At 42.8% G+C, this 14,995-nt stretch overlaps 1 protein-coding gene across 1 annotated transcript in view; it reads right to left on the minus strand.

Moving 5' to 3' along the window:
- rarga (retinoic acid receptor gamma a) overlaps positions 1-14,119 on the minus strand; it is a 43,299-nt gene extending 29,180 nt beyond the window's left edge. The window contains exons 1-4 of the mRNA XM_051425807.1: positions 14,009-14,119; positions 13,778-13,877; positions 8,397-8,455; positions 496-869 (exon numbers count right to left, since the gene is read on the minus strand). Of these exons, the coding sequence (XP_051281767.1) occupies positions 496-664 (169 nt within the window). The 5' untranslated portion in view covers positions 665-869; positions 8,397-8,455; positions 13,778-13,877; positions 14,009-14,119. The remainder of the gene's footprint in view (positions 1-495; positions 870-8,396; positions 8,456-13,777; positions 13,878-14,008) is intronic.
- Positions 14,120-14,995: the final 876 nt, after the last annotated feature.

Genomic DNA, 14,995 nt, shown 5'->3' on the forward strand with positions numbered 1-14,995 from the left:
GTTTGCCTGCCTCACAGAAGCTCTCTGAGAGGTCCAGATACAAACACACACAAACACAAACACACACACACACACACACACACACACACACACACACACACACACACACACACACACACCAGTGAAGCCTGAGCCAGAGTTTGTGGTCACAACCACACTATCTACAAGCAACTATAAGGAAACCACAGGAGCAGAGTAATCACTGTATTGATGAAAGTAGACTTTTTCCTCATGGCTTCTTTGGGGGATTTTTTTTTCTTGTATATACCACTCGTACTATATCACAAACAGACCCTAAAGTTTTCCATTTCCACAAAATTACACATAATGAAGTGCAATTTAAATAGCAGTATTTTTCTCCATTGCACAATCAAATTGTTTAATGTGACTTGACTGAAATGAAGGTATGGGCCATATATGTAGTTAACAGATGAAATGGAAAATGATACAAGAGAGGGAGGAAAAGTCAAACACACAGTAATGAAAATGACTTACAGAGAGCGGCCATCTCTTTGGGCAGGTCAGCACCAAATCTGCCAAACAGGCTGCTGTTGGCAAGCAGGTCGAAAGGGGAGTGACTTCTCATGGAGTTGAAGGCGAAGGGGTAGACAGCAGGTGGGAAACCGGTCATGTGACCCACCTGCTGTTCCCTGTTGGTAGCCATGGCGACGGAGCACACCCAGGGGTCCGCAGCAGGCCGCCGGATGAAGGTAACGGCTCTTACAACACCTGGAAATCCCCGGAAAAGTTGAAATCCGTGTCCTTTCGAAGAATCTCAGGATGTGGGGAATGGATAAGCGACGACCAGGCCTCTGGTTCACTGAGTGAGCACCAGACTGCACTTTAGAAGAGTCATCCAATTCACTTTTCTGAGGAGGAGAAGGCAGATAAATTTGTTATTTCTAACTAATAAATTCACCACATACAACATGAGGATAAGTGTTTCTGATTGCCATGAACATGATGATACAATCAGTGGTTTGTGTTGAGATCCTCTCTGAATTCCACAAACACCATTCACCTCACATCAACTCTGAGACCGTGATCCATCTACGCTCTGGGACAGAGAATAGTTTATCCACAGCTCTAATGTAAGAAGGATGTGCAAACTTCATACCAACAGGTATGAGAGAATGGGAAGGAAAGAGGAAGTAAGGAAGGACAGCGAGAACCAAAACAGATAAAGACGTGAGAGAAAAAGAATGAGTGAGCTGTGAGAGGAAAAGCCAGAAAAACTGGGACTGGGCGAGGGGAAAAGAAAATAAGAAAGAAGTTTGGAAAAAGTTATAATAGGGAAGAGCGGGAGGGAGGGAGGGAGGGGGGGAAGAGAGAGAGAAAAAGAGAGAGAGCTCTTGTTCCTGCAGTTTTGAAGAGCTTCCAGACTTCTACAGTGATTCCAGGCTATGCCATATGATTTAAATCACCAGAACTCTACTATAAAGAGCTCCTCTGTTCCTGCTGCCAGCCTAGCACAGCAGCCTGCCTCTCTGCCTCTTTCCCCCAGGACCAGAGGCCCAGACACGGGGTCCAGAGCATGAAGAAGGGAGGGGGAGGGAGGGGGGTCGATGGGGGTAGAGGGTAGGGAAAATGAGATCCACTGATTGCTAACTGCTGCTGTCACTTCCAACTATCTTCTCCTGAGGTCAGGCTCCCATCCCACAGAGTCATTTTGGCTCTAACCTCCTGCAGCCCGCTCGTCACTTTGACTCCACACAGTAGGCACCGACAAGTCAAGCTCAAGTGTGGACAAGGCTGTAGTTCTGCCCCACTGTTGACTGTTAATACAAGAGGGAAAAAAAGATAGAAAAGCCTCCCATTTTCTTTTTCATGTTTTCTTTTTGCCTTTCGCTTCCCTAGCGTGATTTCATGAGTGGGTGGTGTGATCAGCTTGTTTTTTAAATGTGGTCTTTGAAAAAGAGCAGAGCCAAGGAATTTGGAACTGCTGTGGCTTGTGAATCCGGGAGAAAAGACAGGGAAAAAATCTTGGTAATGAATTCGGTATAAACAAAGAAATGAGGGGGGAAAAAAAGATCTAAGACTGAACCGGTGAACTGCTGAACTGAGCGAAAACGCACAGAGGAACAGTGACAGGGTCTCGGCACTGGGGGGCACTAAGATGTGGCGCTGTGCCCAGGAAAAAGAGTGAGAGCTCTCCAAGATGCACACATATGCACCACACAGTCTGAAACACATACACATGCAATCAAGCACGGAAAAAAAAAAAAAAAAAACTCTACACATGTGTGAGAGCACCCACTAACACACGCACACACCTCTCACCCCTTGCCTTTTCCAGGGCTCTGGCTCCCTCCCTGCCTCTCTTTCTGGCTCTTTCTCTTTCAACAGAGCCAGTTAATTACACCCTACTGCTGCAGGCAGCTTCAAACCACCACTAATTTAGAGTTCCATTACAGTAAACTGTTCCACATGTGCTTCCAGGGCCCAGGCAGGCTCGGGTGGCCACGTTTCAGGAAGGAGCAGCCGCCGATAGGCACCCACCCCCATCCTGCCAACACAGCCATACTGCCATCTTTCTTTTTCTTTCCTCTTTTCTCTCTATATTACTTGCTTTCTTTCATTCCCCTTTTCACTATATCCCTCATCCGAACTACCTTTGATTTTTTTCCGCCTCTCTGACCTGCGCCCACATCTCCTCTCTATAATCATGTCCTTATACCCAATCCTCTCCCTCTCCTCCCCCACCCGCACCCCATCTCCATCCCCTCTACTGCTTATACAACTTGTACCATGACCCTGTGCAGCGGTTCCACTGTGTGGCTTACACACAAAAACATCACTTAAGATTTCACAGTGGGCCTAATGGGAGAAGAGGTACAGACTGGAAAAACAAAACTGCCAGCAATGCACAGGCTCAAAATGTGTGTGTGTGTGTGTGTGTGTGTGTGTGTGTGTGTGTGTGTGTGTGTGTGTGTGTGTGTGTGTGTGTGCGCGCGTGCGTGTGTGTGTGTGTATGCATGTGTGTTATGAGTATGTACTTGGCCAGCGTTTAGCCCGTTTTGGGTATCTGCCTCATGAACTCAAACCAGGCCCCATAAAGGCAGCGAAATCTGTCTGCGAGTGCAGGGAGAAGAGAGGAGAATATAGAGAAAAAAGAAGATGTGTGAGAAAAAGAAGGAAGAGAGCAGGGCTGTACGCATGTGACTTTTGTGTTCCCACATAAGCAAATGACAGTAAATTAAAACAAAAATGAAGCTGTAAGTGAGTTTCCAGGCACCCTACCCAAGCAGAGAATCCTACCTAATCACAATAAACTGCGGTGCTGCTGTATGTATGAACGTGTGTCATGAAATGAAGAAAGAAACCAAGACAGAAAGAAAGAAACTGAGACACAAAAGAAAAAAACTAAGAACGAAAAAACTAGAGAGTGCAGAGAGAGACAGAGCCTTTTAAAATAGAACCCAGTAACTTTACTCTCCCCAAACACAATAATGAATTAATAAAAGAGTTGGCGCCAGTGTTTTTTAATGAGTCACATCAGCCCAGCAGCTTTTTACAGAGCCATTTATGTTTTATGTTGGGTCCTGTGGTAGGCTCACTTCGCCAGCCCGTCTGGGGCTATAAGGGGATAAGGGGAATTTGGAGTGACCTCATCCCCTGTTAGCCAGGGCCAAATGGGCATTGAGGGCCTCCCCACTTCCCCTGAGCCTGGGGGGCACACAGGAGGCAGCAGTCGGCCAGGCAGCCGAGGAGCACCAGGGCCAGCTATGGGTGGGTTCACGGCTGCTGCTGGGACTTTCCATCATTCCCTAAGAGGTGCACTGTAGCGGTTTAAATTTACTTTGGTTGTTTCTGTAAATAGTGGAGTGTCAGACCTCACAGTAGTTCATCATGTTAAAGCAGACTCATTGGTTACACTTGAGATAATCCATTGATTTTATCGAGACAAAACGCATTGTAGCAAATTAAATGAAATCAATCAAGCCGACCATTTGGAGACAGCGCGACAAGATGAGGCACGCTCGGAGAGAATGAGATTCTCTTGTTTGCTGAAGAGTTTGGATTTCAACTAAAAGACGGAGCAGAACGGAGAATCGAGCAGCAATCGAGAGAGAGAGAGAGAGAGAGAGAGAGAGAGAGAGAGAGAGAGAGAGAGAGAGAGAGAGAGAGAGAGAAATAACAGTTCCCACAGATTGAATGTCTGTCAAACAAAGGGTATCAAACCCTCTGTGAGCAAAACAACAATTGTGCCTTAACCGTTGTGACGGAGCGAGGCCCCTCAGGCAATAAGAACTGCAGTCAAACATAACAAATAAATCACGGCATCTCAGGAAGCTCTGCACCACACAACCAAGAAAGGCAGTGGGTTTTTTTTAGTCAGCACAAGAAACCACAGGTGATTACTCGGCGTACATGAGCAGGAATCTAGGTACCACGGCTGCCCCGGTTTGTTAACTGGAGGACATTTCTTATTGCAGTAAGAAAAACACAAAAACTTCTTTACTGTGTTGCATTATGTTGTGTTATAACTGCATATTTGTCTTTGCTTTTGAAGTCAAATTTGCAAATTATTTTCTCACCCTCTGACTCTTGTGGAAACTACTTTTTGTTTCACTTTTCTGAGATTGAGAGAGTTCACACATTTTTCTTTGGGTTTCCTGAACTCCTCCAAAAGGCCACAATATGCAGTTTTAAGATATATTCTGTGAGGTACAATAAAAATATGTCAATCAGTCCAGGCAGAGCAGCAAGTCAAAACCTTTACTGGAAGGGCTGAATTGTAAATTCACAGCCTTAAGATAAATTAACTGTACCATGAATCCTGGCAGGGAAGGCTTGGCAGAATCACAGAGTCCTCTCACTCTTTTTCCACCTCTGACTTGCCCACTCCTGTTCATTTTTTTTTTTTTTTTGACAGAAAACTAAGCATGTCTTCCAGGCACAGTCCTCCAATTGTCAACATCATCAAGTGATTTATGTTCAGTCACTTTGTAAAGGAAATGACTTGAAGCAGAGAGGGTTATGTTTAAGTTTTGGGTCGTGGGTGAAGTCATACTAGCACAGCGGTTAAACAATGATCTTACAGGCCATGTGTCCAAATTGAGTTTGCAGACTGGCTTTTCCAACAGCTTGGAGCATTATATTGAATATTTAGTGTCATCATCATTGATTAACAGCCACACAAAGAGCCATATAGCAGTTGTTGCTGGACTCCGAACTGTCACAGACAATTAAAATGTCCATATTGAAACAGGATCACGAGAGCGTTATCTGATCTTGTTGCTGGCGTCAGCAGTATTTTGGCTGTGAAAACAATATCCTCAACACTATTATCTGATGCAAAGCTGACAGCTCCCAGTCTTTCAACAAGTGGTTGGCTAATGGCTCTGAGAGAGACACCAACTGACAGACGGTCCAGTGTCTCCAAACAAATCTGCATTCCACCGCCTCAAACTTGTTTGACATCTGCCTGCTCTTGGCATTACACAAACGCGTATTTGCTTACAGCAACAATGTAGTAGCAAAAAAGTAGCACCTCTGTGTAATCATTTGTCACCTAAAGAGGTATTGTTTTTCATGACTGCCACTGGGGAGTGTCATTACGCAATCCTTGTTTTTATATTTATAAATCATCAAACATTAATTTAAAGATTTTAACTTAAATCATCTTTTTGTTCTCTCTTTCTTTTCTTAGTTAAAACATAATGTCACAAAACAGGCTGTGTTGACTTGCAGTGGTGGAGAGAAGTATGGAAAGAGTGAGAACTCACAGTGAGACATAAAACACTTTGTGACATGATGAAGTCATCCTGACAGCTTGCTGTTTCCATGATGTGGTAGAGCTCTTTGGAGTGCTCAACATGGAGACTCCAGCAGTTGGTCCAGCAAAACAAGAAAACACACCACAACAGGAAAAGGCAAAGACAGATAATGGTAAGAAATTTTAAGAAATAAAGAGAGCCAGAGAGACAGGAAATAAAGCAAGAGAAGAAAGTTCCAAGATGGCTACTTCTCCAGATTTGGAAGGTTAAGTTGGCACTAGTAATACGTCTTGTTTTGTAATTACTGAGAAAGGATTCACACTGGCAGCAATGAAGGTGTTTCCCTTCCTCAACTCAGAGAGAAAACAATCCTTTCTCTGTATAAAGAGATGCATAATGGATGTGTTTCACCACCACTGCTTTTAGCCTGGGGAGTTAAAGGAACACACAGATACAAGCAGGCCCAAACACACACATGCAAGCACAACATGCAAAACAACACACATTCACATAAGTTGAACTTTGTGCCAAAAGATCTTTAATGGGGGCTTGGAGGCAGACTGGAAATGTAAATCCTCACAATCAGAGCGGCACACCTGCAAAAATAGACATAGGAAATTGTGTGCAGATAGTTTCCTTGTTAATTATAGTGTGGCAGCGGAGAGAGCCCCTCGATTCCCCTAAAACCACCTGTCTAACCCCTCCCTTCTGCTTGGCCTTAATTACTATAGAAATTCCAGAAAAAGACAGGTATCAACAACTCCCAGATTTACTGCTCAAAGTCATGTCACAAAGAAGGACTGTTAGCAGATTTTGCAATACAGAAGCTCTCATTGGTCAACAATTGTTTCACAAAACCTCAAATTTATCTACACCTGAAAAGTATTATCATATAATCCACCAGGGTTTTGCAATTTTGTTTAAAAAATCTATGTAAAAAAATACACTTTGATGGTTTTACTGGACTTTTGATTCTAATTTTCAAATGGAATAGTGATTATGTATTGCTGTTATTATAATCTGTGTTTTTATTATTTTTTTTATGACATTTAACCTTTTGATCCATACCATACCAGACATGTTTATATAGGTTTTTCAGGCACACGTGACTGAAAAACGACCACTTTTGAACTCTTTTGTGTTTTTGTTCCAATGTAGTTATTTCCATGGACATATACTACATTTTACAGGTATATTATTGCTGATTTGTACGGATTGATGAAACAGTATGTGAACATTAGCAAGAATTTTAAGGCTTGTATGTTGCTTGATGTGTAAATATTTACAACAATAAAAATGAGAGAATGTTTGTGGTAAGGCCAATAAAGCTAGTATACTCATGATCACGAGTACAAGGATCATGAGTAATGACACATTATGCTATTTGGAGCATAAAACATCAAGCACAAATAATAATTGATTTCAAACTGTCACTGAAGACGGTGTGACTGAACACCATGAAGGTAAAGCTGCTCTGTATGGGCAGCCTGTCCTCGAAAAAAGACCCATGGGTGGTGTTCTGGAGGATGAGAGCGCAGTGATATTACTCTGCCACAGAGATGAGCTCTGTGTCTTCCACTCCAGATGTCACCGACTCAAACTGATAGACCAGATGACAGCGAAGGGCGACACGGATATCGCTGGCCTTCAAGCAGGCATCTCTCACTCGACCGTGTGGATGTTTTTTCGATTCACTTCAGTCAAACTGTCCCTCACACTTATGTCAGGTCCACCAGGGGATATAAGCAGTGGACAGCAGGTGCAAAGCCAAGGCAGTCCAGCTGCAGTGGCTTACCTACTGACCAATCAGTGCTGGAGCAATAAACTAAAGCACTGTGGAAAGCTACACTCTGACATCAAGTCCCTGATCTTCATCTGATATCCAAATCACATAGCACTAAACGCACTGTGTTACACATGGCTGTAACAAGTGGAACCTGTTAACCTAGCACATATGCCAGCATCAATAAATAATGTTCGCTGACACGCTGCTAACTATGGGAACACAATGAATAAACTTCATGTAAACTAAGACCAGAGTTTCAGACACACCTCACTCCACAGGAATTAGCCTCTGCTGTTTAAAAGGTGGAAAACAATGCTTCTCTTTTCCAAGTCTTCATATGTTGGTTATAAAAAAAAACAGGTCAAGGGCTGGTGACTCCTCTGGTGAATACACATTCATACACATCAAACAAATGCAAGTGTGTACACACTAACACACACACACATATGCTAATAATAAAGAGCTCCACAGGCACTGGCTAACACTTGAAACACTCACTAATAAGCACATATGTGCACACAGGCACATGCAGACACACACACATGCTCAAGTATGTTTTCATATAAACGCAGTGTCACTCTCACATTGATAAAGCAGAAAGAAACAAACATACTTAAAGACTGCATGCAAACTAACATGTGTGTTAGGATGTTTTAGTGTTTACACATGAAAATGTGGTCAGATTTCTGGAAAACAATGATTAAATGTCTCAAAGCCTCTCAAGTGTTTTGCACATTCAGTCCCTGTCTTCAATTAAAGCTGTCGGCCCGTTCCCAAAAAATGCAGTCTCTCTCTTTCTTTCTCTTTGTTAACAGAAAGAATGAGAAAAAGGGTAGACAAACAATGACTAAAGTTGGTGATTCTAAACTTTTTAAGTATGATTTACTCACCGGCACTGGTGTTGATGAGGCAGACGGACAGAGTTGACGGAGCAGTCTGATGAGCGGAGCTAGCAAGGGAAAAGGAGAAAAGATGTGTGTACGTTCATCAGAGTCCTTCTGACAGCAAAGACAGAGTAGCAGTGAGCCTCTCTCCCTCACTCCCCCTCTTCCACTCTCTCCTCCTCCTCCTCTCTCTCTTAAAATCACTCTTTCACTCCCCAAACACAGGCACACTCACTCTCTCACTCACTAAGAAATAATTATACTCTCTGATTCATAAAGCCTTCCTTTGTCACGTGACCCAACACTTCAAATATACAGCACATTTTTTCACAAGCCACAAAATGCCTGGAGGGAAGAAAAAGGCCCAGAGAGCTTAAGTTTCTGTTTTTAATTCTCTCTCCCTTCTTTGTCTCTTGGGTGAATTCTTTTTCTCTCCTTCATCTTCTTGGCTAAAGAGTCGGCTTACCTACAAACTGTTTGTGCATGTGGAAATGCAGAGCCATGTCGTGATCTTAGATCATTCATGTTTAATCAGTAAATTCACAGTTTAATAGGAAAGGATGTTTGAGTATCCTGAACAACACAGATTATAATGTTTTGATTTAACGCAGATGCTGTTTTAATGGCGAGCCAATAGATTTATTCTTCCAAGAAAGTCTAAGTAGTCTCACCTAGTCATTTATTCCCGGTGTGATCAATTTATGGAATAGTCATAATGGACTTCTGCTCTACCAGCTAAGTACAGGCATGTACTGCAGGCGCTGTTTTTATGTAACTCGTATTTGTGTTTGGCACTGTGCTTTATTAATCTTCCCAGAGCAGTGTCAGTAAATCATTACAATTATAACAATTTCTACTACTACTACTGATAGAACTTAATATTAAGGGAGAAAAAAGCAAGTTTGAGGAACCTTGTGGAACTAAGCAAGGAAATATTAGACACAGAAAAATGATACAATATCTAAAACATTCTTATTGAGGATAAATGAAAACCAGAATTTGGCATACAAAGCTGGAATCCAACATTTTTTAGGATACACAACATCTGTCAACATCCTGCCAAACATTATGCAGTTAGGAATATTCTAAAATCAAGATTGAGAAAAAAAAAAGCACTGCAGATGTATGTACCTAAATCACCTCGGTTCCTAAAATGAAACTTGTGGTGGCACATCAGCTGCAGTGAAGTCTCATGTGAGATGGCAGCAGCAGCGACAGATTTGGGTGTGCCCCTGAACGTGCCCCTCTCTCCATATGAGATCATATGTTTCAGATCTGTGTTTATGTGTTTGTGGTTCTGGGCGTGTGCCCTGTTTTTCTGAATGTAATGTTTCTCAAGTTGTTTTGGTTATGAGGAGCACCTCAAACCTCAGAACTGGGAGGAGAAGGCACACCTCAACTGGCACCTCAACGGGCACTTTTACCTCTGCAGAAGGGTATAGATAAACTACACTTTCTAAAGAAAGAAAGAAAATACACCCATGCCGCTTTAACACTCAAATAAGCAACATCTAGTCTAAATCATGTCTGAACTAAGTAAGTGCAGCAAGCATTTTCAAAATAACCAACTTATACATGCACTACTTGTTCTGAAAATCCATCTAAAATGAAGGCCTTCGGGCATATTGGCCATGCTTAACTTCATGTTCTCCCAAATATTAGTCTGAAGCAGAAGTGCCAACCAAGTTCTTTTTTTTCTTTTGGTCACCCCAGATACCTGCACATTTCAGATCTACTATGTTATTTTGTTTGTAAGTAACAGTAACTGTAACTACAGACAGAGATCTTATTCCCCAGTACACTGACCCCAGTATGTCTCCAGAATAAAGTTAAGCCATCATAATAAAAAACACCTCTTGTAACCATTATTCCTATGTGCTTCCTATCTTTACAGCCACATATGGTCTACAGACGCCTACTGAAATGTTCTTTCATACATTTTTTTATGTGGATTTGCTTGTACATAATCACGGTGAATGAATGGATCAGCAGTGAGAGGCGCTGTTGCCTTTTTGCAGAAACCTTATATTCAGGAAGCACAGATCTAAGCCATACTGCAAAAAGCACTTCGGCTGATCCTTATCTCGTTTACATTTGATTTATGTGTTGCTTATGAGGCCACTAAGGCTAATAGAAATCCTTTAACTGTTTACATAGCACTACTAAATCAGCAATTGTGTAAAATGAAACAAGAAGGTAAATACAGCCACAGGATGCTGCAAAAACTAACCTTGTGTTAACCATTAGAGTGACGTGAACTGTAAAGTGTGAATTTCAAGACATTGTGATGAGAGGCTGACTGAGACCATGCATTTGTGTCAGAATGTGCAGTCAAGTGCATGATGATGGTCGTGTGTGTGTCAGTGCGTGGGGCATGCTGTGCTCCTTATTAAATCATTACAGTGAGCTTGAGCAGGGGGTGTATTTAGGCTTTGCGTATGTGTGTGAACTTGTGAATGTGTGTGTGTGTGTGTGTGTGTGCGTGTGTGTGTGTCTGTGTGCATGGATGAGTATGCGTAGGCAGTAGCAGCGAGAAGGTCAGAGGTTACTAGTGTTTGTGTTTCAGTGTCAGTGAAGTGTGCTCCAGGCAGAGATTTATGATCATTGTGTCTGGGAGGCTGCAGAGTGGGGGATAATGAAGACAGATCAGGGTGCTATCTCTCTCTCAGGGCACCACTGGAAACATGGCCTATGGCCCCCTCCGTTCTCGTATCATTAACTTCAGCCCGTGACATCATAACGCACTGCCCTGACATCAATCCTAACACAGTGTGCTCTGACAAAAAGTCGAATGCAGAGAGGCCATTCCTCACAGGAAGCCATCCGGCAAACACAAGCATTGTTCGGCACAAAGCTTTGCAGCTTCTTTGGGTGTGTTTATGAAGATATGAAATATTCATGGAAATATCGTACTCAGTCGTGTGTTTCCACTTTGGATTCAACTTATTTGCATTCACAGAGCTATGGAGTAGAGGCCTGGGGCTCGCTGGCAGAGGAAAAGCAGCAATGGCAGAAAGGACATAGGAAAGGGGGGATGACGGAGGGAGCAAGAGAGGGAAAAAGTGAGGTTAGAGGGGTTAAAGAGAGATGGGGAGAGGGGGAGAGAAGAAGGGTTGGAAGGCGAGAGGGTGAGAGGGCTCGTGGTACAGGGAATGTGAGAGAAAGGGGTGTGAAAAAGAAAGGAGGAGGGAATGAAAACAGGAGGGTGAGATGGAGAGAGGGGATGGATTGTAGAGGTAGGGCAAAGTGGGGGGGGTGATGGGATTGGTGGTGGGGAGATGAGAAGGAGCGCAGGGGAGCTGGTGCCCATGGCGGCAGGTTTTAATCAGTAACAAGATGCCTGTAATGAGATCACTATTTCCCCACATTCAGATTGATGAAGTTTGGTGCCACACTGAGACAGGCAGGGGACGCAGGGCGGACGCACACACCGCAAGAGTCATTTGCAGACACATTCATTGACACACACACACACACACACACACACACACACACACACACACACAACACACAAATATACACTTGCTTGCGCTTTCTTGGTTACAGACTTAAACACACATCCTGTGAAATGAAGGAGCTCATTCATCCAGCCTGGCAAAGTGTGCTCATTTAGAGTCCAACCACCTTGAAGTAAAAACATACACAGAGGAATACTACTCACAGGAAAATGAGTTACTTATGGCAAAGGAGAAATGTATGTGTTAGGGACCGAAGGGCATCTACCACTATGTACTCTTCTAACAAAAACAAATGAGCACAAAGCTTGGAAGAGAGAGGGGGGGGGGACTGCAGAAAAAACTGAGGGAACAAGAGAGGGGGAGAGGGAAAGAAAGCAGAAAATAAAAAGAGGAGTGTGCGCTTTCTGTGCATATTTTGGGGTGCATTCAAAGGCTGTCGACACAGCTACCAGCGTGTGTGCCAGCACATGAGCGCTCTGCCTACTCCCCAACATGTGTGTCCAATGAAAGGTGAACAGCTCTCCTGTCTATACTTTCCTCAAAAATCAGCCATGATGTCACCATGAACCCATCTTGAACCCACCTCTGTCAAAAAGCATTACTCCAGCCCTCCCTCTCTCTGCCTCATTTTCTGTTCCACCTCTCCCTCCTTCACGCTCCATTCCTGCCTCTCGAATTCTTCACTGGGCTTCCATTCTTTTGCTTTCCTCTTTTTCATATTTCCGTATTCTTCAACATTTCCCCTTTCCCGTCCATGTCTCTTTTCTCTCTCCCTTCTCTCACTGAAGCACACAAACTTTTTTTTTTCTTTTTCTGGCAAGCGTGGTCTAATTGAATCACCAAAAAGCGCAGTCGTTTGCCAAAAATGCCAGGATGTTCTGATTATCATAAACTTTGTTTAAGCTGTGGTTTTACAAAGAAAATGCTCTGAGTGCATGAGGGGAAGCCAAAAAAATAAAAGCAGAAAAAAAGAGGAATAGGGGGAATGCAAATGAAAGAGGGGAGAGGGAAAGAGAGAGAACACTGGGGAAAAGTGAGGGGTGGTGGGGGCAGCGAGAAGGCAGCCAGAGAGCCACATATGGAAGTGATTCTGTAATTACTGCAAATCTGTGAGCTCAAAAGGAAAGGTCTTCTTTTCCATGCCTCCTTCCCTGCACATAAAACTGCCCTTGTGGGAAAGTTGGGCACTAAATACTGAGCAGGAAACATGAAAAAAACAAAGTTTTTATTTGCTTTTGCTTTTTGAGAGGAGGGGTTGGTATATGTGTATGTATAAGGTATACGTTCAGTATGTGTGAGTTTAAATGCAGGTCTGCTTTTCCTCCTTTTTTTTTTTGTTGCACAGATGAATAAAAACAAATCTCTGCTGATCATGAGGCTAATTCCACACTGTCTCCTACTGGAAAATTTTCTGCATTCTTTGTTCATTTGCTTTGCTTTCCTGAGCTTAATCAACCGTCCTGGAAGCTAATCTAAAACAAACTGGGAGGTTCAGCCTTGGAATAAACTGTCTCTCATCAGCCACACACCTAACTGGCATCATTCACATAGAGCACACATTCAACAAGGTGTGTGAGGGAGGCGGCGGTTAGGGGATGGGTGACAGACAGACAGACAGACAGACAGACAGACAGAGGGTGATGAAAACTGTCTTTAAGCCTCAGGCAAAGCAGTGCTTTGCAGGTGTGTATGTTGGCAGAGACTTCTGTTCTGCTCAATCCCCAAAACAGTTTGAGCAGCCTGTAATTATCTCGTGCCCTGCCATAACGTGTTCTCATGATGAGTGCTTGCGTTTTACACACACACACATACACACACACATACATACGGTAAACACACCCGGATTGACGCAGCTTGAGCTACGTTTATTCTTAGACATATCCAATTAATCACGGCAGGAGATGATTTATGTAAAGTACACAGTCCTACCTTCTTCGCCTAGAGTAGCCTCGGCTTCACAAGCGAGCACATTCCCCCAGAAGTTTGAAACATAAATAGTGGATGACAAGCGCACGCACACCGAAGTTTTCTGTGAAGGAGACAAAACAAAGTCATGGACAGTCTTCAGAGAAATCCTCTATGTTACTGCACGGCGGCTGGAAAAGACCACGCCATTTGGTCTTACGCCTGAGAGATCATTTCAGTCATTTGTCAGATTACCTTCGTTTGTTGCCAATCCGTCACTGTGTCCCGGCGGCAGCTCAGGGGCGTTGATGGGAGCTACCGTGCTTGACGATTTCTGGCGCCGTGACCCCCCCTAGTGACCACAAGGAGGATTGCAGCACACATCCTGTCACCGGAGATGAGATTACGTGGAGAAAAACAAAGAAACAACAAACAAAGAAACAAATAGCCCAAGAATGTAAGAAAATAAATACTAAATCTGCTTCTCTTTGCCTGTGATCGTGTCTTATTTGAGCATAATCTACTTTTTTATCAATTCAAACGTGTCTTAATGGAGCATGGATGAGAAAGGGAATTAAAGGAACATTGGTGATTTAACCAGTCATTAAAGCAATTACTAGATGGATAGACTAAAAGAGAGGAAAGGTATCAAATAGGCTTATAAAATAATACAAAGCACTCTTTTTACTAAAGCTTTGTGGCCTAAAATAATCATTACAAGATATCATTACCATTTCAGAATCAGAATCGGAATTAGGTTTATTGCTAAGTAGGTTTTTACACCTACGAGGAATGTGTTCTGGTGCATTGGTGCATAAAATATACAAATATACATACACAAGTCATACAAAAGTCACACAAAAATTTCAGGTTTATTTGAACAAATACGTTTATTATTTTATTATATAAAACCTGATTTAAAAAACACTGATTTATCAATGAAATGCTTACTCAATATCTTACTAATTAATGAGTCATTTCTGATGACCACAGACATTTAATAAATTATTTTTCTGAATGAAAACATGTTTTTTATGACAAATTGACCACCATAGTGGTCACTATTGCATTGAGACTTCTAAGGAACATAATTTTGCTAGATAGATAGATAGATAGATAGATAGATAGATAGATAGATAGATAGATAGATAGATATAGTTAGTGTGTCAATGCCATGAATTGCCACTGGGGGGCGCCTTCCACAAGCTGTGTATAGTTGGTCCTGTGTGCTCAGAGACTTAC

The sequence above is a fragment of the Dicentrarchus labrax genome, unplaced genomic scaffold, assembly GCF_905237075.1.
Source record: "Dicentrarchus labrax unplaced genomic scaffold, dlabrax2021, whole genome shotgun sequence".
Lineage (NCBI taxonomy): Eukaryota > Metazoa > Chordata > Actinopteri > Moronidae > Dicentrarchus > Dicentrarchus labrax.